The sequence below is a fragment of the Peromyscus californicus genome, unplaced genomic scaffold (genome assembly GCF_007827085.1).
Source record: "Peromyscus californicus insignis strain IS unplaced genomic scaffold, ASM782708v3 Scaffold_4__1_contigs__length_199733344, whole genome shotgun sequence".
NCBI classification, from domain to species: Eukaryota; Metazoa; Chordata; class Mammalia; order Rodentia; family Cricetidae; genus Peromyscus; species Peromyscus californicus.
The window spans coordinates 163,239,144-163,265,091 of NW_026294562.1; the positions used below are offsets into that span (position 1 = coordinate 163,239,144).

Sequence of the window (25,948 nt, forward strand, 5' to 3'; positions counted from 1 at the left end):
GTGCAGAGGATGTAGGTCAGACCAATGCAAGTTCTCTGGTTGCCACTCAGTCCCTGTGAATTCCTAAGAGCTCAAGTCAGTTGATTCTGGGGGTTGGGTTTTCTTGTGGGGTCCTTGGCCCCTCTGCCTCCCAGAATCTTTCCTCCCCCTTTTCCACACAATTCAAATAATTATTTTATAATATCAGCTTTACTGAACATAATTCACATAGTGTACAATTCATCTATCTACAGTATACAATTTTCCAGATGTGGGATCACCCTCAGGATGCTGAAGTATGAGGATTCCTACAAGTTTGAAGCCAGCCTGGAGGATGTGGAAAAGCCTGTCCCAAATAAATAAATAAAAGGAGATGACAGTTTAGTGGTTAGATGACAGTTAGCTTATTGGTGGAGTCTTACAACCATTACCAAGTCATTTTTTAATTAAGCATGGGGTGCACATGAGTGCAGGTGCACAGAGACCAGGGTGTTGAATCCTCCAGAGCTGGAATTTCAGGTGACTGTGAGCTGCCTGACATGGATTCTGGCAACCAAACTGAGGCAGTTGGAGGAGAAGTGAGAGCTCTGAACCATTCAGACACCTCTACAGCACCACCAAACAAATTCCAGACCTTCAATGCCCATGAAGAAACACTGCACCCCTTAGTATACACTCCTCACTTCCAATGTCCCCTCCACAAACCTCAAAAATTATTATTCTAATTTATGTCTTTCTGGGTTTACTTCTTCATCGATTGAAATATTAAAATACATTATGTTCTTTATTTAGCTTCATTAACTTAGTGTAAAGTTCTCAGTATTTAACCACATATTAAACAGTATTCTATTTCTTTTATATTTATATCCTATTGCTAAATAATGCCTAGGGATGAGTAAGTCATACCAAACATTCATAAACTGATAAACATTTCGAATGTTTCAACTTTCAGTGCCTAAATAATGCTTCTCTGGATATTCATTTACAGTCCATCCAGACATGTTTTTATTTTTCTTGGGTATATATCTGTGAGTAAGATTGCTAAATCACACGGTAAGTCTGTGCAGGACCTGCAAGTGAAAGGTTCAATCCCCACTACTGATGATCTCAAAACAAAAAGGAGAGATCAATGATCAGCCTGTCAACTCCTCACACCCTCAGCAACACTTGAGATCATCATCACTTCATCACCCTTTTCATAATTTACATTTATATTTTGTGTGTACGCAGATAGGGGGTGCTTCCGGTAGAAAGCAGAGGTAACACAGCAACTTAGTGATGTCAACTCTCTCCTTCCAAAATATGGGTCTATATCAAACCCAGGTTGCCAAGTTCATTGAGCCATCTTGTCAGCTCCCCTTTCTAACTGTCTCAATTGTGATCAATTTTACCAATACATAGAGAATAATAGTAAATACCCATCTATGTGGCCACTATCGAGTAATAGTCACAGGTGCTTTGTTTAAAGTATCTCACTTTAATCTTGATCTGTCTTTTAAATACCTTTTGATTCACACAAAAACAGTGAGACAAAATCACATAGGTGATCCTAGTGACTTTCACAAGGACTAGACCATGAAGTTTTGTGGTGTGGATCTGGGGACACACCTTCTCTGGAGCATCTCACTCTGCCCCTCCTGATGTGTCTGGTGGCCTTGCCTTAGCCAGGCAGGGGTGTTCCTCTCTGGTTTCAGCAAGATGATGTAGCACTTGGGGATGAAGATGCCACCCAGAAGGCCAGCAGTGGAGGCCAGGATGGAGAAGATCTCTACAGCCACAGTGGACTTGCCCCGGGCACTGTGGTACAGGGGCAGGAAGGCTGTCCAGACACTGCAGAAGAGCAGCATGCTGAAGTTCAGGAACTTAGTCTCATTGAAGACATCTGGCAGGTCCCTGGCCAGAAAGGCCACAGAGAAGGTACCCACTGCCAATAATCCCAAGTAGCCCAGCACACAGAAGAAGATGGTGCCAGAACCCTCCTGGCACTGGATGACAATGTGCTGGGACTCTGAGACCATATCCCTGTCTGGGAATGGTGGGGAGGTGGCTAGCCAGACCCCACAAAGAACAACCTGCATGAAGGAAGCAATAAGGACCACTGAGGTGGAAGCCCCAGGGCTCAGGCATACCCGGATCCTGTCCCCTGGCCTGGTGACCCTGAAGGCCAGGACCACTGTGAGAGTCTTGGCCAGAACAGAGGACACGGCCACCGTGAACACCACAGCAAAGGTGGTCTGACGGAGGAGGCACGTAAAGACACTGGGTCGCCCAAGGAACAGCAAGGCACACAGGGCACAGAGGCAAAGAGAGAGCAGGAGTAAGTAGCTGAGACTTCTGTTGTTTGCCCTGACCACAGGGCTGTCTCTGTGCTTCAGGAACACTCCCAGAACCAGGACAGCCAGACCAGCCAGGAAGAGTGCCACCAAAGCCAGCATGAATCCCAGAGGTTCCTCAAAGGCCAGGAAGATCTCTGTCCTGGGCAGGCAACGGTCTCTCGTGTGGCTCGAGTACTGCTCCTTGGGGCACAGAAGACAGCTCTTCATGTCTATGGGAGACACACAGACACCATTTCTGCAACACTAAATGAACTACACCAGCTCTGAAGGAAGGCATCCCTAGCACTAAGTGCTCTTACAGCCTTTCCATCAAGTCATGTATTTATGAATTACTCCTGGTGACCAGGGCTGGAATGGCTGATATTAGAGGAAGAGACACAAAAGAAAAACCTGCACAGTCTGTATCTGTTTTATGTGAGGATTTTGTTTCTGTCTTCAAACAGTGTCTCTTGTAACTCAGGCTGGCCTTGAACTTGTTGAGTAGCAGAGGATGACCACCAACTCCTAAGCCTCCTTCCACATCCTCTCAAGTGCTGTGATTAGAGGCCTGTACCACTATACTAAATTGTGTGAGTTTGTGTATGTGCAGGTTTGGGTGTGCACAAATGTATGTAAGTGGATATACATACTTTTCAAGACCAGACATTATCATCAGATATTGTTTCTCAGTCATTTCCCTCACCCTATTTTTCTAATCAAACTTATTTGTATATTTTGGTGTGTGTATGTGTGCATGGGCTCAGACATGCCAAGGTGTGCACGTGGAGGTCAGGACAACTGTCAGGAATTTGGTGCTCACCTTCCTCCATGCGGGTCCCAGGAACTGAACTCACACTGTCAGGGTTGACAGGGAATACTTTAACTGGTGAACCATTTCACCAGACTCCGAAGCTTATTATTTTGTAACTCCTTATTTTATTTTACTTCTTGACTGTTTTGTCTACACCTATGTATGGAAATCATGTGCATGCCTGGTGCCTGCAGAACTCAGAATTTGCCATCAGTTCCCCTGAAACTGGAGGTACATGGGTTTGTGAGCCACCATGTGGGTGTTCCTAACTGTTGATGCATCTCCTCAGCCCCCTTTTTACCTTAGGTTTTAAGACAGGATCTCTCACTGAACCTGGACATCACTGAGTTGACTATACTGGCAGACCAAAATCCCCAAAGTCCCTCCTGCCTCTGCCTCCTGAGTGTTGAGATTATAGGAATGTGCCAGCACAACCTGTCTCCTCTGTGAGTTTTTAATGGTTCATTTCTTTCCAAGAGTATCAGTAACTAGTCAAATTAAAAGGGTTTAACACTGAGCTGTCCCCCAAAATTCATTTCTTCAAGTCCTGTCTCTAAGCACCTCAAAATGGGACATACTTTGCCATAAGGAAACTGGAGATGATGTAATAAAGTTTAAATGGTGTCACCAGGGTAGAATTAGCCCCTAATTCCAACAAAGCTACTATGTTAATAAGAAGAGGGAATTGGACTGCATGTAGCTGCACATGACTTTAATCCCAGCACTTGAAGGGGAGAGGCTGGTAGATTTCTATCAGTTTGGGGACAGACTGGTCAACATAAGGAGTGACAAACCAGTCAGAGCTAGGGGTGAGACAGTGTCTCAAAACCAAACCACATACCAAAGACAAAAGGAAACAACACACACACACACAGACACACACACATGAAGAAATGAGAGCACACAGGGAGGGGATGACTGTGCCAGGGCAAGAGTGAGACAGCACACAACACCAACCCTGAGGATAATTTTGCTTTGCATTTCCACATTTCGGGCTTTCACAATGATAAAGGAATATGTTCTGAAGCTCAAACAGTATGGGATGTAGTGGTCTGCTGCCATTCAACCTTTGGAATGGACCCCAATAACATACAGGAGGAAGGAAATCAAGAACATTTACCATTCATTTCCACTTACAATAGGTTTAAAAAGCAAGTGAAATTCATCAGTGTGTCAAAAGCCAGGGTTCAGTTACGATATTACTAGAAGCTTCTAGAAGTACCTGATTCTTGATTGGAGGCCAAGGATGGGTTGTGTTTGCTAGGGGTGTATTCATTCTACACCCCACATATGGGAAGTGCACTTGTCTGTCTGAACAAAGCATTTAAATAAGAACAGCCATAAGACTAGCATTTGGCTGGTGTTCCACAGAAAAGCAAAGACTGCAATATCTCAGTGGATGGGTGTGGTGTTTTGACTGTGAATGACTCATATATTTGAATGTTAGGTTTCTAGTTGGTGAACTGTTGGGATGGATTGGGAGGTGTAGCATTGTTGGATGAGGGGTGTCCATGGGGGTGACCTTTGAAAGTTCAAACTCCCACACCAGGCACATGCTCCACCTCTCTAGCAGCCTGGTTCCTGTAGATCAGAAGGTAAGATCTCAGCTACTGCTGAAGCACCATGACTGCCTGTCTCATACCATGTTTCCTGCCATGATGGTCATGGACTTATGCTTTGATCCTCTGAGTAAGCACCCAATTAAATGCTTTTCTTTTAGAAGCTGCCTTGGTCATTATGTCACTTCACAACAGTAGAACAGTAACAAAGACAATGAACAAGTACAGGAGGCTCACAGTGCCCTCTTGACCCCACGCCCCAGATTCCAGCTCCACACGTCCTTACCTCTTTGGTCTGCAAACTGTCCCTCAGGGCAGGGACTGCAATCAAAACAGCAGTGGGGGGCTCCTAGCCTGGGCACTTGGCTGAACCCTGGAAGGCAGCTTTCACTGCAGACAGAGCTGGGCACCTAGTAACAGTGAGCACAGTGTCACCAGGGACTCTCCAGGAATACAGATGCTTGACCTCAGCCTGAGAACCAGAACAGAACAGTTTCCTCACATAACTCTAGATGAGATAGATGCCTTTCAGAAAAAATGTCTATCCCATCAGATGCCAGACAGGAGATGTAACTTTGAATGCAACAGAGGAAGGGCTACGTCTGCCTTTCTTGGCTAAGGGATTCAAAAACATAGCTAAACATGTGATGCGTTTTGTTTCCCAGTCTCTGGGGCTCCTACATCAACAATTGAATGCACAGGGGCAGGAGAGAAGGCTCAGTGGTTAAAAGTGCAGGCTGCTCTTCCAGAAGAGCAGGGTTCAATTCCAAGCCCCTGTAGGGCAACTCACACTGTAACTCCAGTTCTGCAGAATCTAATGTCCTCTTCTGGCCTGAACAGACACCAGGCACACAAAACAGTACACAAAAATACATGCAGGGAAACATCCATATATGTAAAAAACCTTTGAAAAGATTTTTAATGTTGGCTGCCATTACTAAAGTCCACAGCCTAGATAAGATTTCCTTGATGCTCGTGGTTTTCAATTTCTTTCTCTAAAACTCCCAACAGCCTGGTAGCTACTTGATGCACTCCATGTCTAACTCAGAAGACATGATGATCTCACTTACTTTTCTCCATCTACATCTCTGAAGCTGCTAAGACTTACAGTTTGACTGCACTGCTGTTTTTCACTTAAACTCTAATAGTAAAGTATCATCCGGCTTCAATAAGAGAAAAAAATTTAAGTACTGACTCCCTCAACACACACAGACACATACACACACACACACACACACACACACACACACACACACACACACACACACACACACACATTCACACCACACTTTAATCATCCTCTCCTTTACCTTGGACCTGCCAAGGATGACTCAGTTTTTCTTAGCGGAGCTCTACCTCCAGGCAAGGATTAGGAAGATGGAAGTGTGGCATGCTGACCTCGCTGCCACAACAGAAGACAGCAGAAAACCCTCCCATGACCAAGGCCATTGAAAGCTTCTTCAAAGAAGTCCTTGGAACACATAGCATGTGTCATTCATGCTTGAGAAATATAAGAAAGGGAATCTCGGCCCCGGACCCCATCCCTGGGCACCAGCCACTCCAGGGAAGACCTGCCCAACTTGGCCCCAGGTTCTGGCCACCGTGCAGGTTCCCTGCTAGCCCCACCAGGAAGGATCCCCTTCTCCAAGACCCCTGGCAGACCCTGCAGTCTCCACGTCCTGCCCCCACGCCCATCCGCCTGAGCCCCAAGCCTCTTCCTGAGACTTAGAGGCCGGCCCCCAGCTCCCATCTTGCTCCGGACTTCCCTTTTGGAACACTGGTGAGTACCCTTCCTTGCCCCAGACCCCATCCCTGGGCACCAGCCACTCCAGGGAAGACCTGCCCAACTTGGCCCCAGGTTCTGGCCACCGGGCAGGTTCCCTGCTAGCCCCACTGGGAAGGATCCCCTTCTCCAAGACCCCTGGCAGACCCTGCAGTCTCCAAGCCCTGCCCCCACGCCCATCTGCCTGAGCCCCAATCCTCTTCCTGAGACTTAGAGGCCGGTCCCCAGCTCCCATCTTGCTCCGGACTTCCCTTTTGGAACACTGGTGAGTGCCCTTCCTTGCCCCAGACCCCATCCCTGGGCACCAGCTACTCCAGGGAAGACCTGCCCAACTTGGCCCCAGGTTCTGACCACCGGGCAGGTTCCCTGCTAGCCCCACCGGGAAGGATCCCCTTCTCTAAGACCCCTGGCAGACCCTGCAGTCTCCACGCCCTGCCCCCCACGCCCATCCGCCTGAGCCCCAAGCCTCTTCCTGAGACTGAGAGGCCGGCCCCCAGCTCCCATCTTGCTCCAGACTTCCCTTTTGCAACACTGGTGAGTGCCCTTCCTTGCCCCGGCCCCCATCCCTGGGCACCAGCCACTCCAGGGAAGACCTGCCCAACTTGGCCCCAGGTTCTGACCACCGGGCAAGTTCCCTGCTAGCCCCACCGGGAAGGATCCCCTTCTCCAAGACCCCTGGCAGACCCTGCAGTCTCCAAGGCCTGCCCCCACGCCCATCCGCCTGAGCCCCAAGCCTCTTCCTGAGACTTAGAGGCCGGCCCCCAGCTCCCATCTTGCTCCGGACTTCCCTTTTGGAACACTGGTGAGTACCCTTCCTTGCCCCAGACCCCATCCCTGGGCACCAGCCACTCCAGGGATGACCTGCCCAACTTGGCCCCAGGTTCTGGCCACCGTGCAGGTTCCCTGTTAGCCCCACCAGGAAGGATCCCCTTCTCCAAGACCCCTGGCAGACCCTGCAGTCTCCAAGGCCTGCCCCCACGCCCATCCGCCTGAGCCCCAAGCCTCTTCCTGAGACTTAGAGGCCAGCCCCCAGCTCCCATCTTGCTCCGGACTTCCCTTTTGGAACACTGATGAGTGCCCTTCCTTGCCCCAGACCCCATCCCTGGGCACCAGCCACTCCAGGGAAGACCTGCCCAACTTGGCCCCAGGTTCTGGCCACCGTGCAGGTTCCCTGCTAGCCCCACCAGGAAGGATCCCCTTCTCCAAGACCCTTGGCAGACCCTGCAGTCTCCACGCCCTGCCCCCACGCCCATCCGCCTGAGCCCCAAGCCTCTTCCTGAGACTTAGAGGCCGGCCCCCAGCTCCCATCTTGCTCCAGACTTCCCTTTTGGAACACTGGTCTGTCTGAACCAAGTGTGCGGATAAGGCCAAGAACGAACCACAAGGAGATGGGCAGCTGTCAAGCCAGAAACATATACAACAAAATGAATAGCAATACAGCATCACCAGGCCCTAGCCCTCCTCCAACACCTAGACCTGAACATCAGAAATTGGAAGAAGCAGAAGAAAACAGCCTTATGAATGACATCATGAAGAAGCTAGAGGCTTGTGTAGAGGAAAAGACAAAAAAATGTGAAGAATGCTGTAAACAACTAGAGGAAAGGGCAAACAAATTAGAAGAAATCAATAAAGTCCTGGAAGAAAACAATAAAGTACTGAGAGAAAATCAAGAAAAATCAATGAAACAAATGAAGGAAACAGTCCAAGACCTGAAAAGGGAAATAGAAAAAATGAAGAAGACACAAACAGAGGGAATGCTGGAAATAGAAAATCTGAGTAAACGATTGGGAACTTCAGATGCAAGTATAATCAACAGAATGCAAGAGACGGAAGAGAGGATCTCTAGCGTTGAAGATACAGTAGAAGAAATACATTCATCAGTCAAAGAAAACACTAAAGCCAACGAAGTCATGAAGCAAAATGTCCAAGAAATTTGGGACACCATGAAAAGACCAAACCTAAGAATAATAGGAGTCGAAGAAGGAGAACAATACCAACTCAAGGGCACAGAAAATATATTCAACAAGATCATAGAAGAAAACTTTCCCAACTTAAAGAAGGAAATGCCTATGAAGATACAAGAAGCTTATAGAACACCAAACAGACTAGAACCCAAAAAAAAGTCCCCTCGCCACATAATAGTTAAACAACTAAACGTACAGAATAAAGAAAGAATATTAAGAGCAGCAAAGGAAAAAGGCCAAGTGACATATAAAGGCAAACCCATCAGAATAACACCCGATTTCTCAATGGAGACTTTGAAAGCCAGAAGAACCTGGACAGATGTAATGCAGACACTAAGAGACCATGGATGCCAGCCTAGACTAATATACCCAGCAAAACTTTCAATCACCATAGATGGAGTGAACAAGACATTCCATGACAAAGCCAGATTTAAACAATACTTATCCACAAACCCAGCCCTACAGAAAGCACTAGAAGGAAAATTCCAAACTAAGGAAGTCAGATACACCCTCGAAAACACAGGCAACAGATAAAGCCACAGCAGTAAACCCCAACGTATAGAAGTACCCACACATCACCACCAAAAAATAACAGGAATGAACAATCACTGGTCATTAATTTCCCTCAATATCAATGGACTTAATTCACCTATAAAAAGACATAGGCTTACAGAATGGATACGAAAGCAGGACCCATCTTTCTTCTGCATACAAGAAACACATCTCAAATTCAAAGATAGACACTACCTAAAAATAAAAGGCTGGGAAAAGACTTTCCAATCAAACGGTCTTAAGAAACAAGCGGGTGTAGCCATCCTGATATCCAGCAAAATAGACTTCAAACTAAAATCAATCAAAAGAGATCAAGAAGGGCATTACATACTCATCACAGGAAAGATCCACCAAGATGAAGTCTCAATTCTGAATATTTATGCCCCAAACACAAGGGCACCCACATATGTAAAAGAAACATTACTAAAGCTTAAATCACATATAAAACCCCACACATTAATAGTGGGAGACCTCAACACCCCACTTTCACCACTGGACAGATCTCCCAAATTGAAACTTAACAAAGAAATAAAGGACTTAACTGATGTCATGACTCAAATGGACTTAATCGATATCTACAGAACATTCCATCCTAACAAAAAAGAATATACCTTCTTCTCAGCACCCCATGGAACCTTCTCTAAAATTGACCACATACTTGGCCACAAAACAAATCTAAACAGATACAAAACAATTGGAATAACCTCCTGTGTTCTATCAGACCACCATGGTCTAAAGTTGGATTTCAACAACAACAAAAACTACAGAAAACCTGCAATCTCATGGAAACTGAATAATACCCAACTGAATCACCAATGGGTTAAGGAAGAAATAAAGAATGAAATTAAAGACTTCCTAGAGATCAATGAAAATGAAGACACCACATATCCAAATTTATGGGACACTATGAAAGCAGTACTAAGAGGGAAATTCATAGCACTAAATGCCCACATAAATAAGTTGGAGAAATCTCACACTAGAGACTTAACAGCATACCTGAAAGCTCTAGAACAAGAAGAAGCACAGTCTCCCAGGAAAAATAGACACCAGGAAATTATCAAAGTGAGAGCTGAAATCAATAAAATAGAAACAAAGAGAACAATACAAAAAATTAATGAAACAAAGAGTTGGTTCTTTGAGAAAATCAACAAGATAGACAAGCCCTTATCCAAACTAACCAAAAGACAGAGAGAGAGCATCCAAATCAACAAAATCAGAAATGAAAAGGGGGACATAACAACAGACATTGAGGAAATCCAGAGAATCATCAGATCATACTTAAACCTCTACTCCACAAAACTGGAAAACCTAAAAGAAATGGATAACTTTCTGGATAGGTACCACATACCTAAGTTAAATCAAGACTAGATAAACTATTTAAATAGTCCAATAACCCCTAACAAAATAGAAACAGTCATTAAAAGTCTCCCAACCAAAAAAAGCCCAGGACCAGATGGTTTCAGGGCAGAATTCTGCCAGATCTTCAAAGAAGAGTTAATACCAATACTCTCTAAATTGTTCCACACAATAGAAACAGAAGGAACATTACCAAACTCCTTCTACGAGGCTACAATTACCCTAATTCCTAAACCAAACAAGGATACAACAAAGAAAGAGAACTACAGACCGATCTCCCTCATGAACATTGATGCAAAAATACTCAATAAAATGCTGGCAAACAGACTCCAAGAACACATCAAAACAATTATCCACCATGATCAAGTAGGATTCATTCCAGGGATGCAAGGGTGGTTCAACATACGAAAGTCCGTCAATGTAATACACCATATAAACAAAGAAAAAAACCATATGATCATCTCACTGGATGCAGAAAAGGCATTTGACAAAATCCAACACCCCTTCATGATAAAGGTATTGGAGCGATCAGGAATACAGGGAACATACCTAAACATAATAAAGGCAATTTATAGCAAGCCAACAGCCAACATCAAATTAAATGGAGAGAAACTCAAAGCAATTCCACTAAAATCAGGAACGAGGCAAGGCTGTCCACTCTCCCCATACTTATTCAATATAGTACTTGAAGTTCTAGCCAGAGCAATAAGACAACATAAGGAGATTAAGGGGATACAAATTGGAAAGGAAGAAGTCAAGCTTTCCCTATTTGCAGATGACATGATAGTATACTTGAGCGACCCCAAAGATTCCACCAAGGAACTGATACAGCTTATAAACACCTTCAGCAACATAGCAGGATACAAGATCAACTCAAAAAAATCAGTAGCCCTCCTATATACAATGGACAAAGAAGCGGAGAAGGAAATCAGAGATACATCACCCTTTACTATAGCCACAAATGATATAAAATACCTTGGGGTAACACTAACCAAGCAAGTGAAGGACCTATATGACAGGAACTTTAAGTCCCTGAAAAAAGAAATTGAAGAAGATGTCAGAAAATGGAAAGATCTCCCATGCTCATGGATAGGCAGGACTAACACAGTAAAAATGGCAATCTTACCAAAAGCAATCTACAGATTCAATGCAATCCCCATCAAAATACCAACACAATTCTTCACAGACCTGGAAAGAATAATGCTCAACTTCATATGGAAAAACAAAAGACCCAGGATAGCCAAAGGAATCCTGTACAATAACACAACTTCTGGAGGCATCACGATCCCTGACTTCAAGCTCTACTATAGAGCTACAGTAATAAAAACAGCTTGGTACTGGCATAAAAACCGACATGTGGACCAATGGAATAGAACTGAAGACCCTGACATTAATCCGCACACCTATGAACATATAATTTTTGACAAAGAAGCCAAAAGTGCACAATGGAAAAAAGAAAGCATCTTCAACAAATGGTGCTGGCAAAACTGGATATCAACATGTAGAAGGCTGCAAATAGATCCATATCTATCACCGTGCACAAAACTTAAGTCCAAGTGGATCAAGGACCTCAACATAAATCCAGCTACTCTGAACCTGCTAGAAGAGAAAGTAGGAAGTAGTCTTGAACGCATTGGCATAGGAGACTACTTCCTAAATAGAACACCAGTAGCACAGACTCTGAGAGAAACAATCAATCAATGGGACCTCTTGAAACTGAGAAGCTTTTGTAGAGCAAAGGATACGGTCAACAAGGCAAAGCGACAGCCTACAGAATGGGAAAAGATCTTCACCAACCCCACATCTGACAGAGGACTGATATCCAGAATATATAAGGAATTCAAGAAATTAGACATCAAAATGCCCAACAGTCCAAATAAGAAATGGGCTATAGAACTAAACAGAGAATTCTCAACAGAGGAAACTCAAATGGCCGAAAGACATTTAAGGAATTGCTCAACATCCCTAATCATCAGGGAAATGCAAATCAAAACAACTCTGAGATACCACCTTACGCCTGTCAGAATGGCTCAGATCAAAAACACTGAAGACACCTTATGCTGGAGAGGATGTGGAGCTAGGGGAACTCTCCGCCACTGCTGGTGGGAATGCAAGCTTGTACAACCACTTTGGAAATCAATATGGCGCTTTCTTAGAAAATTGGGAATCAATCTCCCCCAAGATCCAGCTATACCACTCTTGGGCATATACCCAAGAAATGCTCAACCACACCATAAGAGCACTTGTTCAGCTATGTTCATATCAGCATTGTTTGTAATAGCCAGAACATGGAAACAACCCAGATGCCCTTCAACTGAAGAATGGATAAACAAAATGTGGTACATATACACAATGGAATACTACTCAGCAGAGAAAAACAATGACATCATGAGGTTTGCAGACAAATGGATGGATCTAGAAAAAATCATCCTGAGTGAGGTAACCCAGACTCAGAAAGACAAACATGGTATGTACTCACTCATAGCAGGATACTAGACATGAAACAAGGATGACTTGTCTGCTACTCACATCACCAGGGAGGCTACCTGGAAAACAGGACCCCAAGAAAGACACAGGGATCGCCCAATGACAGAGAAATGGAATGAGATCTACATGAACAGCCTGGACATGAGTGGGGGTAATGAAAGGCGAGGGTTGAGGGAAAGGGAGCTTGGGGGAGCGGGAGATCCCAGCTGGATCAACAACAGAGAGGGAGAACAAGGAATAGGAGACCATGGTAAATGAAGACCACATGAGAATAGGAAGAAGCAAAGTGCTAGAGAGGCCCACAGAAATCCACAAAGATACCCCCACAACAGACTGCTGGCAATGGTCGAGAGACAGCCCGAACTGACCTACTCTGGTGATGGGATGGCCAAACACCCTAATTGTTGTGCTAGAAACCTCATCCAACTACTGAGGGATCTGGATGCAGAGATCCAGGACTAGGACCCGGGTGGATCTCTGGGAGTCCAATTAACGAGAATGAGGAGTGCTTATATGAGCGAGAATTGTTGAGACCAAGGTTGGATAAAGCACAGGGACAAATAGCCAAATGAATGGAAACACATGAACTATGAACCAATGGCTGAGGGGTCCCCACTGGATCAGGCCCTCTGAATGGGTGAGACAGTTGATTGGCTTGATCTGTTTGGGAGGCATCCAGGCAGTGGGACCAGATCTTGTGCTCATTGCATGAGTTGGCTGTTTGAAACCTGGGGCCTATGCAGGATTGTTTGGCGCGGCCTGGGAGGAGGGGACTAGACCTACCTGGACTGAGTCTACCAGGTTGACCTTAGTCTGTGGGGAAGGCTTTGCCCTGGAGGAGATGGGAATGGGGGAGGGGGGGGGTTGAGGGGAAGGTGAGGGGGACGGGAGGGGGGAGAACAAGGGAACCAACACCATGCGTGTAGTGCCTGTGCCTTGATGGCCCTCTGGAGCCCCTCTTCCAGGCCCTTTCCCAGCCCCTCCCCCATCCCATCCATTAGTCCAGCAACGCTTGTAGTGCTCACTCTAGGCCATAGTGTGGCGCTGGTGGGCTGGGACACCCGAGAAAATTAATGCCTCTCTGAACCGTGGACTAAAGCCCAGCTCTCTATCATGTGGCCCTACCCAAGCCAGGGGTGAAGGAGGAATGCAGAACTGGAAACCCTCCGGCTTTATCACACAAGGGCAGCGACATCTCTGTGTACTTTGTTCCTGTAGAAAGTTGCCCAGAGAATTCCCAGCCCTGGCCTGGAGTCAGGAGACCGCAAGAGTAGGGGCTTAGGGTACGGGGCCCAGGTTCCTGTGTAGATAGCCTTTGGCCCTGGCCCTGACTTGCTTCCCCAACAGCCTTGGCCTTCCCCCGCTCCTCCTTGTGCACTCCTCAGCTGTTACTGCAGACACACACACTCCACTCTGCACCTTCCATTCTACCGCAGCATCATCTCCAGGCCTGTTGCTATAGTGCCCACCTGAATGTCAATAAACAGCAGCTGAAGCAAAAAAAAAAAAGAAAAAGAAAAAGAAAGGGAACCTCATTCTCATGTGGAAAGCCTTAAGGCCACCGTTGACTGGAGATGCCACCAGAACAAAGTTAGATCAAGCTGTAGAGGAGAGAACTCTATGTACACTGGTGTTAGGCAGCTGAGGCATTTCTATGCACCAGACTCCACACATAGACATAACTATCCCAACACTACTTCTGATTGTGATAGTAAATGTCTGGGCTTGAACCTCAAATGTTTCCCAAAGTCTCCTGTGTTGGACCACTGGTTACCTGACAGTGGATATTTAAAGATGATTGGATCTTGATAACTGTGGTGGTTTGAATGTAATTGGTCCCCATAAGCTCATAGGCTCTATCAGAAGATGTCACTTTTTGGAGTTGGTGTGGCCTTGTTGGAGGAAGTGTGTCATTACGGGGATGGATTTGGGGGTATTATATATGCTCAGACCATGCCCAATGACCCAGTTCACTTCCGGTTGCCCATATGTCAAGATGTAGGACTTTCAGCTCCTTCTCCAGCGCCATGTCTAAGTGCAAGCCACCAAGATGCACCAAGATGATAATGGAATAAATCTCTGAAAATGTAAGCCACCCCAATTAAATGTTTTTCCTTTATAAGAGATGTCATGGTCATGGTGTCTCTTCACAGCAATAGAAAGCCTAATAAGATGGAAGGTAATTCCGGCACTGGGGTATTGAAGTGATAGGCCTGATCATGTTATTGTTTGAATAAATATGGACCATGGAAAAATGGATTAGAAAAGCAGTAGAAAGATTTAAGTGCTGCTTAGTGGGCCATCTCGTAGGAGCATAGAAGACTGAGGTGCTGAGTGTATTTAGATGAAATGTGGGCCTGGCTCAAAAAGTTTCAGAAGAGAAGAATACTAATGTGTGACCTAGAGACTGTTCTTGTGATATTTAGGTGAAGAATGTGGTTGCTTTTTGCTCTTGTCCAAAGAGTCTGCCTGAGGCTAAAGTAATGAGTTTTGGATTAAGTCCATTGGCAGAAGAAATTTCAAAATAGCCTAATATAGACTCTGTTGTGTGGTTGTTAGTTTTAACTCTAAGAAAGATTTATAATGAAAAGGAACAAGCTGAGCAATGAAAAATATGAAATGTATAGTTTGAGGAGAAAAGGAACACCAGGACCTGGAATATAGCTAAGTCCTGTGTTCAAGGTGATAAACAGATTAAGAAATGGAATAAAGGGATTGGTGACCACAGGGCAAGATCCCTCTCAGCTAAATTTCCAGCTTGTGAAAAGGCATTAGAGAGAAGCTTAAAGTCAGGTATGGTGGTGCATACCTTTAGTCCCAGAGCTCAGAAGGCAGATGCAGGTGGATCTCCAACTTTGAGGCCAGCCTAGTCTACAGATCCAGTTTCAGGGCAGCCTAGGTTAGGCAGTGAAGGAAACCATAAAAAACAAAAAGCTGATAAAGATGTAATTGAATGAGAGGGCCATGTTCAGCCCGAAAAGCAACAAAACTTGGCAGTCTGGCTACATGGTTCGGGCTCTTAGGCTAGAAGAAAAGTGTTATGGAAATTGCCTCTGAGACTATGGAAAGCTGCTGGGGCAAGGCATGTGTCCAGGGAGTCCCTAAATGGAGGCCTAGAGAGGCCATTGCATGAAGCTTTGAACATAAGGCCTGAATTGCCTTGAAGACCCCAAGATGTTAGAAATGCTAGAGTCGTGGAACACATGCTGGGGAGAGCTACTAACAGGGATTGGAACCAGCGAAAGAATGAGAAGTGTGAAGCAGTTAACATAGATGAAAGGAGTTGGCGTTTGAGGAACATATTAACAACTGACATAAATATGCAGTTTAGAGTTTTCCCACCTGGTCATCTGTCCTGCTTTGGTCCACTATTTCCTCACTATGCTCCCTTTTACACATTTTGGAGCAATAAAGTACATCCTGTGCCATTATATGTTGGAAGAATGTGATCTGGTTTTTTTACTTTGATTTTATAGAGGATTACAGTTAAGAAACTGCATGAATCTCAGAAGAGACTTTGAACTTTGGACATTTAAACATTGTTTCAACTATGATAGTGAGAACTTTGGAAAATGGACTAAATATACTTGCATTATAATAATTTTACAAGCATTGAGGGGCAGAGAGAGAAATTTGGTGGTTTGAATATAACAGGCCTCCATAAACTCATAGGGAGTGGCACTATTAGAAGATGAGCCTTTGTTGGAGTTTCTGTGGCCTTGTTGGAGGAAGTGTGTCACTATGGAGATGGGCACATCTCATCTATGCTCAAGCCTCACCCAGTGACCCAGTCCACTTCCTGTTGCCTACAGGTCAAGATGCAGGAATCTCGGCTCCTTCTCGAGCACCAATTCGTCTGCATGCCACCACATCCCATAAGGATGATAACGGATCAAATAAACCTGGGAAAATATAAGCCACCTCATTAAATGCTTTTATTTTATAAGAGATACTGTGGTCATGATGTCTCCTCACAGCAATAGAAACCCTAAGTAAGACAATGCCTCTGACATAATCAATGGAATAGGTCCTCTGTGGATTTATAATTTGACTAATTAGTGTACATATTGGAAATAGAACATGGGACCTAGTTAGGATTAGTGGGACACTGGGGCTATACACTGGTAAGATGTAACTTGTTTACCTATCTAATCTATCTGGCTCCCGACCTTCCCTACCTGTGCCCCATGAAAGGAGCAACCTCTTCCACCACACATGCCTGCTGCCATGCATGACATACTGCCTCAAGCACACATACACACAAAGAAATGGATACATCTGAACTTGGATATCTCAAACCAGGAGAGAATTAGAACTTTTCCTCACTTCAAACTATTTCTCAGGTATTTCTCATAGTGGCTAAAACACCTAACACAACAAGTACACTGAGTGTCTGTTGAGTCTATGTCCCAGATAGACCATGGGAAAGTAAGTCACTATCATCCTCTTCTCAGAGCAGGTCCTGAACACAAATACTAAAAATACTTCTAAGGGAGCATCAGCTGCAGATCTCATTCTATTTTGTAGGTCTTATATGTTCTCCCCAGCCCTATTTTCATGTGTATTTGGTGTAAAAATGCTTAATGCAATTGTACATCTATGTGGGATCATGTTCATGTATGGACAAGTACATGTGGAGGCCCAAGGTTAAAGTTGGGAATCATCCTCAACTGCTTTTCCACTATGTTCATTAAGGCAGAGGCTCAAAGTAAAACCCAGACTACACTGATATGACTAGTCTTACTAGCCAGTTTGCTTTGTGCATCTCCTTGTCTCCACTTTCCAAGACTGAAATTACAGGTGGGCCACACTGCCCACTCATCGTGTACAAGTGTTCTGGACATCCAACGTCTGGTTCTTGTACTTGCATACAAAATACTTTAACCACTGAGCCATCTCCCGATTCCAGGTTTGTATTTTCATTTTTGATTGTGAATCAAGTCCATCCAGAGAAAGATCTCTTAGGAGGTAAACAGCATAGCCAGCTATACCTGACTGGCCCAATCTAGGGCTACATCTACTTCATGCACAAATGGAGATGAGAAGTCCTGGACTTGGATTTTCCCTCTGATTTTAACACACTCAGACAAGAGTCATCTCTGCATTCAGGCAACTCACATGAAGATCCTCCATCAAATGGAACTTCATTTTGCTCCCCGAAGAGACTTGAGGGTCTATCATGCCTACATGGACCAAGTGAAATACACCCTCAGGGGTCTTCTGTCCTTGGAGAATGTCAAATTTTGTCACCAAATCTCCATTAGCATCAAATATAATTTCACTTCCATCAGGAGTCTTGAAGTGCACCTTCCTGAGGGCTTGAAGCAGCTGAAAACAGAAGGGATACATTGTGCACCAACCAAGGCAGGTCTGGAGTCTTCTCCAAAATAGCACATACCATTTACCTCTGCAATAATACAGAGTCACTTCAACCACTGTCTGGTCCCATTGTGCATGAGGAAGATCAAGGATATTTGCTATTTTCAGGGACTGACAAATATGTTTTAGCTTTAATGAAGTAATAATACTTAATCCAGATAATTTTTAAACCTAGTACAGTATGCGTCTGTGTGTATGTCTGTGTGTCTGTGTGTGTCTGTGTGTGAGAGCGCACGCACACACACACAAAGACACACACACACACACACACACACACACACACACACACACGTACATACAGCTCACTCATATTGAGTAATCCAGAGAACAACTCTCAGGAATGTTCTCTCCTGCTGTCATGTGGGACTCAGGAATCCAACTTATGCTTGGGGATAGTGCCACTACCCACTGATCCACCTCAACAACCTTAAAATTAAACCCAAAAACCTGACAATGTGGTTCCTGCTCCAGGGTCTCATTTGGCTGTGCACTACTGTCCTCAGGCTTCCCATCACACTCAGTAGACTCCAAATCCTAGCAGGACTTCCACAGACTTCCCCAGCCCACCTAGACCACCCATTCACTTCAACCAGTCTCCCATTATTCATCAGGCCCGCCCATGATGCTCTTCTATTTGCTCCATTCTAGGGTCTTGACACATGCTGACCCTGCCATCTGCAATGCAATCACTTCTACCCATGGTGAGACTTCTCACCCTCTTGTCTGGAACTCAGATCTATTTCCATACAAAGACAACTTTTCCAGTCTTTCACTTCCCTTCATCTGCTCCTCACTCAACTTACTTTATATCTTCATCATAGAGTACACACGGACATTTCAAAACACACATTTTAATTTTGTGGCAGGATCTTGTTTTGTAGTCCATTTTGGCCTCAATATCCTGTGTGCTAGGAGGCCAGGGTTGGAAGTCCATGCCTGTCATGGGCCTCCAAGCTGGGCCTCCTGTAAATTTTAACCTGTCACCCACAGCCAAAATGCCAACAATTATCACTCTCCTTCTGGTTTACAACCATATGTATCTTCACCTGGCACATAGTAGAAACTCAGGTCATCTGAGTTTCCATAATGAAAACATACCCCCTCCTTGTCTATGATTCTCACTGTTTACCTCATCAGTGAGCAACTTGTCTCCCAGGGGTCCTCTTACCAATTGGGACCTTGGCTACCCTGAGTGGCTAGGAGGAGAAAGTAGATAGATGGATGGATGGAAAGATAGATAGATAGAAGGATGGATGGATGGAAGAAAAGAAGGATGGATGATGGATGTATAGACAGACAAACATCAGACAGACAGACAAATAAAGACTCAGGACAAAATGACCAAAATAGATAGATAAATGTATGAAATTATCAATATTTCTAAAATACAAAAACAACTAAGGGTATAGGAGATGGCTCTATGATTAAATCACTGGTCATAAACACCTAAGGATCAGACTTCAAATCTGAACCCACATAAATGTCAGGTGGATGTGGAAGACAATCTCCACTTACATCCTCAGAAGGTGAAGACTGGAGATGCCCAGACCAAGATGGCTAGCAAGACTAGCCACATCAACAAGTTCTGGGATTGAGTGAAAGACCTCAACACAAAGTAAGCTAGAAGAGGATTGAAAGGTGATTCCTCATCATGCTCAGACCTTCCCACATGAGTGTGCTCCGCACAACAGGTGTCTCCATGCCCACACACATGTGCCCACATACCTGTACCATATACCAAAAAGTGAAAAATAAATAAGTGGCATTTGATATCTATTTGAAATTCTGATTTTGAAGCATGCCTATGCTAAAAGTCATCCACTGTTTATCAAAGCTTAAATTTGTGACACTAAACAATCTATTCACTGTTATGTGAAATATTAATTTTACTAGGCATCCTGTATTTGCTAAGTTATACCAGCTACATGGACAGGACTCATGTGAGATCACACACATAGCATGGAATCCTTGTCCACTGTTCCTTCTAAGATGTGTCTCAGCTAAAAGTATGAGGCATCCTTGCTGAAGCATGCAGTCAGCTTCACATCTATAGCCTAGTTGGAACCAATATCCTTTTCCTGAACCATCCCTGAATCACCCACTCCACACATGCCTCTCTCACCTGCCAGGGCTGCAAGTCCTGAGAGTCTGTAACTTTCCCAAGCTGGTGCCCATGGGTTATCATGTCTTGCAGGGCATGAGCAATGCTGTAGACAGCTGTGTAAGCAGCATCAATTTTACTCACTTCTGCAAAAGGGTACTGCTTGTTTTTCAGACTCTCATTCCCTGAGCACAAATGGATACCGTCTGTCATTGTTCTGCTCTGGTGGGGCCATGTACAACCAAAGGAGAACTCCCAGAACTTCTTTATAAACATATCTTCTGGAGTCTGGCTGGGCCGCAGATTAGCAAGGAACTCAGGGAACCCAATTGCCCTGCTGCTGTGATACAGGAGGCCAAATGTGCTGTGCAATACCTGAGATACTCGTGGAATATTTAGTGCCAGCGCCATGTGCAGAGCGCCCTTGCTGACCCAGACCTGGCCTGAGACAGGGACATCCAGTAAGCCATAAAGGATGAGCTGGAAATTAGAACTGCTTAGGAAAACCAGAACAACCCTGGCTGTGGATTTTTCCATAGTCTGGACAATCTCTTCAATCTTCCCCAGGGACTCATGGGAAGGAACATGGAGGGTGTACTCAATGCACACACCAGCTGTGCTCAGCTTCTGAGTGGCCAGAGAGCTGGCCTGCTGCCCAAAGTCATCATCATGGGCCAGAATGATCACCCAGGACCACTGAAAGTGAATTATCAGCAGGGTCACTGCGAGGGAGGATATGAGGTCACTAGTCAGTGTCCGCATGAAAGATGGGAACTGGATCTTGTCACTGAGGATGGGTAGTGAGGATGAATAACTGACCTGTCAAGGAAGAGCCAGGATAGAAGAGTAGATGATATCTGAACTAAGGCGTGGGCTGATGATATGGTTTAAATGTGGGATAGAAGGGAAGGGAGACATGACTCAGTAGTTAAGAGCCCTTGTTGTTCTTGCAGAGGACCCATGTTCAATTCCCAACACACACCTCAGGTTGCTCACATCTGCCCATAACTCCAGCTTCAGGAAATCTGATACCCTCTTCTGGCTTCCTCCTGCATCTGTAGCATAGACTCACACAGACATATCCACACACATAAGAGTGTATTAACTTTTAAAACATAAATAATTTTCATAGAAGGACTTGAGAGTCCTGATTTGAGAATTGTGCTGGTTCTATAGGCAGCTGTGTGCCCCTCACTGGCTGATCATCCCTGACACTGCCCTGTGGCTTCAACAATGAAGCCCAGAATCATAGCTTTACCTCCTCTGCTCTCAGCATCTGTCCTTCACCTGCCCCTAATATTTCATTCTTACACCTCAGCTTGGATTGGTCTGACTCTCTGCTTTGCACACAGCTGTTATGTTCTTCTTTTGATATTTCTTGGGGGGTTAGGGGGTGGGATAATACATGTGTAGAGGTCCGAACACAAATTGTGGGAACTGGTTCTCTACTTCTATCACGTGGGTCATAGAGGCCGAATCTCAAGTCACCTGGCCTGACTTGCAGCTTTACCCCATCAGCCATCTCACTCTCCCTGGTATGAAACAGTCAGTTCCTGGTAGGAACCAACCTGCAAGAATAACAATCGGCTCGTATCTCACCACCATCGTGAGATTTTCCGGTTTTCAGACAAATAGGAGTCTGCTTTGACACGTTGTCGAGGAAGAGATGGTACCATGTTCTCAAAAGAGAGAGTTCTTGGAGATGTGACAAGTGGGGAATCTGTGTCTGTGTTTGTTCTGAGGGGCACAGAATGTGGCTCTCAGCCTCAGAGTATGAGTGCAAACTCTTCTCCTGCCACTACAAGATCTATAAAAGTTTTATTGTCTTAACACAGAAGCCCTAGTATTTTGTTGGTTCATATGGAGGGATAAGGCTGACTCAATCTCATGCAGGTGGTCCTGCCAGGCTCTCCAATAAAATAGAAGATATCCAGTTCAGTTTGATTACAGACAATGATCATTTTTATAAGCTTATCCAATTACACACACATTAATAACTAATGACAAATTATAATTTAGTGGAAATCCTGGGATAAAGTTTGATTATAAATAATTCATTGTTTCCTTGATATTCAAATATTTACTCTTTTCCATGCATGAATGTTTTGATTGTATGTATGATTGTGCACCACATAAGTGTCTGGTGCCCTTGGAGGACAGAAGGAGCCCCATTGCTGGAAATGGAGCTACAGATGACTGTGAGTCCCCATGTGGGTGCTGGGAATTGAATTTGGATCCACTAGAAGAGCATCCAGTGACAACTCTTAACCTCTGAACCATCTCTCCAGTTCCTGATATTCAAATTAAACTAAATCTTATCAGGCAGCTCAACAAGTTCAAAAACTAGATGTCTTAAGGTAAGTTCAACATAACAAGTTTCTGTTCTAGTCATGATAGTGCACAGCACTTAGGAATCAGAGAAAAAAGGAATGAGAGCTCCAGAGCAGCCTGAGTTACATGGAGAGTTGCTGTCTCAACACACACATACACCCACAACCACCACCACCACCACCACCACCACCACCACCACCACCACCACCACGAATAACATAAATGAAGCATTCTGCTGTATATGTGATCATATCCAGAGTAAGAAATGAAGTTTCTAATCATTAAAATATCCCTAAATGAGATGGGATGGAAAGTTGCCTCAGTGGTTAAAAGCACTGTTTTTCAAAAATCATAAGGATAGGAGCTCAGATCCCAGTACCCACATAAGAAGTTTGGTGTCCCTTTCATGGCTGTAACCTCAGCTCCAAGAAGGATGCACATAGGAGGCTAGATGAAACTTACTTGCTTCCAGCCAAGCTGAGGAAACATGGCCCTAGGTTAAGGGAGAGATTCTGCCTCAAAGTCATAGGTGGAGAGTGATGAAGTAGGCCACCAGAGGGCCTCTAATGGCCTCCACACCTATGCCGAGCTTCATACACTTACACACACACACACAATCAGAGAGAGAGAGAGAGAGAGAGAGAGAGAGAGAGAGAGAGAGAGAGAAGCATACACTCATGGAAACATAAACATACATGGATTATGCCATAATTTCAAAAAAATAATCCTGCCTTACAGCGGGGCATGGTGAAACACACCTGTAATGTAACATTTGGGAGGCTGAGGCATGAGAATGTATCTGCAATTTCAAGGCCAGCCTGTTCTACATAGTGAGTTCTAAGCCACCTAGGTCTTCAGGGTAAGACTCTTGTGTCTCAAGAAACAAAATTACAAACTTTACAGAAATCTCAAGTTCAGAAGCACTTTAGTGAGAATCGCCCAAAAGTGGTGATAGGTAAGTCCTTGGATACAGTTCTGTGGATTACACCATTCAGCTTCAAGGGACAGGAGAAAGCCCATCTCAAAAAAAAAAAAATTAACAAATGTGAGACATTCAAAGAGACTGGAATTTATTCAAATTTAGAGACTTCATATTGAAAAGCAAATAATTTAAATCAGAATCTTCACACAATGCTTATGTTAATGTGAAGCATGAATATATATATATATATATATATATATACACATTTGTATATATACATATATGTGTGTATACATATATATGCATTGAGAAGGGGTCTCAACCAGCCAAGGCTAGCCTCAATCTCACTATATAGTGAAGGATAACAAGGCACACTGGATCCTCCTGTTTCCACCTTCCAACTGCTATATTATAAGAACACTAGAGTTTAGAACCAGGGCCCTGTGTGTGCTAGGCAAGTGCTCTAGCAACAGAGCCACATCCCAGTTCTTGAAGTGACTATTATGGTTTGAATCTGAGATGTTACCAGAAGATTCACATGTGGGGACTTGGTTTCCTGTAGATGAGCTTCTAGGAAGTGACTGGATCCTCAGGGCTCTGTCCTGATCAATGGTTAGTCCTTTAATGGAGTCATAGTGGTGGCATTTTATAGACCCCATGGAAAGTAGGTGGGAGGAACCAGATCTCTGGAGCTGTGTCCTGGTGGATGTAGTGTGTCTCCCACACCCTATGTCTCTCTGCTTCCTGACCACTGGGGTTGACTGTCCCACTGCACACTTCTGCCATGAAGCTCTGGATTACCACAGGCCCAGAAACAATGGTATCAGATCACAAAAGTGTGAAGCTTCAGAAACTAAGTCAGAATAAATCTTTCCTCTCTTAAGCTGTTTCTCTCAGGTATGTCTGTCACAGCAAGGAAAAGCTAATTAACAGTTTAGTGATTGATTAAATAGTTCAACAGAATTGCCATTTGACCCAGCAATTTTATCTACATTCCTATGATAACCAAAATGATATGGACAGAAAAAACCCTATACTGAAATATTCATAGAAACAACATGCATGAGGGCCCCAAAGAGGAACCAGCTCTAGTAATGATTGCTCATTGGTGTGAGAGAAATATCTGACAAGAAGCAATTTTAATGAGGAAGGGTAGTTTTAGGTTCATGGTTTGAAAAAGTACAATCAATTAATTGTGACATTTCTAAAAAAAAAAAAAAAGTACAATCCATGTGGCGGTGTATACACGGCAGCAGAGAGTGCCATGGAGGTAGATATGGACCTGGGAATCATCATTCTTCATGGAACAGGAAGCAAAGAACATACAGGAAGTGGGACCATAGTATTAAACCCTAGGGCCCATCCATCTACACTGGCCATGCTCCTCAAGGTTGCATAACCTTCTAATACAGGCCCACAGCTGGGGCTGAGGGTTAAGTCTTCAAACACATGAGCGTATTTCATAATCAAAGGTATATGAACTGATAAATGGATAAGCAAAACATGGTCTTTGCATACAAATTATTATAATTATTAATACAAATTAATATAATTATTATAATAGTAATATAATTTCACATGCCCCGCTGTAAAGCTATGACATGGATGAACCTTGAAGACATGCTCAGTGAAAAAGGCCAGGCCAGATAGCTGTGGAGAGTGTGATTCAGTCATGTGAAAAGACCGAAAAGGTCAAATCCACAGAGACAGAAAGGAGAAGAGGTTGTGTCTGGATAGGAATGATGGGATGTGGTACTAATTGGCTTGAAGGGGGTAGCTCTTTGCAGGAAGATGAAAACATTCTTAAATCAATTGTAATAATCACACTAAGATAAAAGTCATTGAATTGTTCAACTTAAATGGAGAAATTATCCTCAAGTCACCTCTTAAACCTATGAACTGAAGAGATGATTGTCATGTATGGCCAACCTTGTGGGAATGACACTGATGGCTGGGTTACCGGGAACATCCAGGGGGTAGATGGGAGCAAGTGGCATGAGCCCAATTGCCTAGACTCAAATCCCAGCTCCAGTACCTACAGCCAGGAGAGCTTACTCTTAAATTGTGCTTTTGGTTTTGTTTGTTTCTTTGCTTGTTTTCTCTGTGGACTGGGAAGATGTCTGTGCAGGTAAAGGTGTTTGACACCAAGCCTGGAAACCTGAGTTTAATACCCAGAACCAACATACTAGAAGAAAGGAACTGACTCTCAAAAGTTGTCTTTGACATAAAGATGAGCACAATGACACTGGTGTTGGGTACAAACACACACAAACACACACACACAATATTAATAATAATGATGATAATGATAAAATCTGTAGAGATGGTACAGCAGCTAACAGTACGTACTACTCTTTCAGAAGATCTAGGTTCAATTCTGAGAATCCTCACAGCAGCTAAAAACCATCT

At 44.3% G+C, this 25,948-nt stretch overlaps 1 protein-coding gene across 1 annotated transcript in view; it reads right to left on the bottom strand.

The window, feature by feature from the left end:
• Nucleotides 1-1,547: 1,547 nt before the first annotated feature.
• LOC128124027 (vomeronasal type-2 receptor 26-like) overlaps nt 1,548-25,948 on the bottom strand; it is a 28,681-nt gene continuing 4,280 nt past the window's right edge. Inside the window, exons 3-6 of the mRNA XM_052760262.1 lie at nt 20,308-21,105; nt 17,925-18,134; nt 4,951-5,074; nt 1,548-2,524 (exon numbers count right to left, since the gene is read on the bottom strand). Of these exons, the coding sequence (XP_052616222.1) occupies nt 1,548-2,524; nt 4,951-5,074; nt 17,925-18,134; nt 20,308-21,105 (2,109 nt within the window). The remainder of the gene's footprint in view (nt 2,525-4,950; nt 5,075-17,924; nt 18,135-20,307; nt 21,106-25,948) is intronic.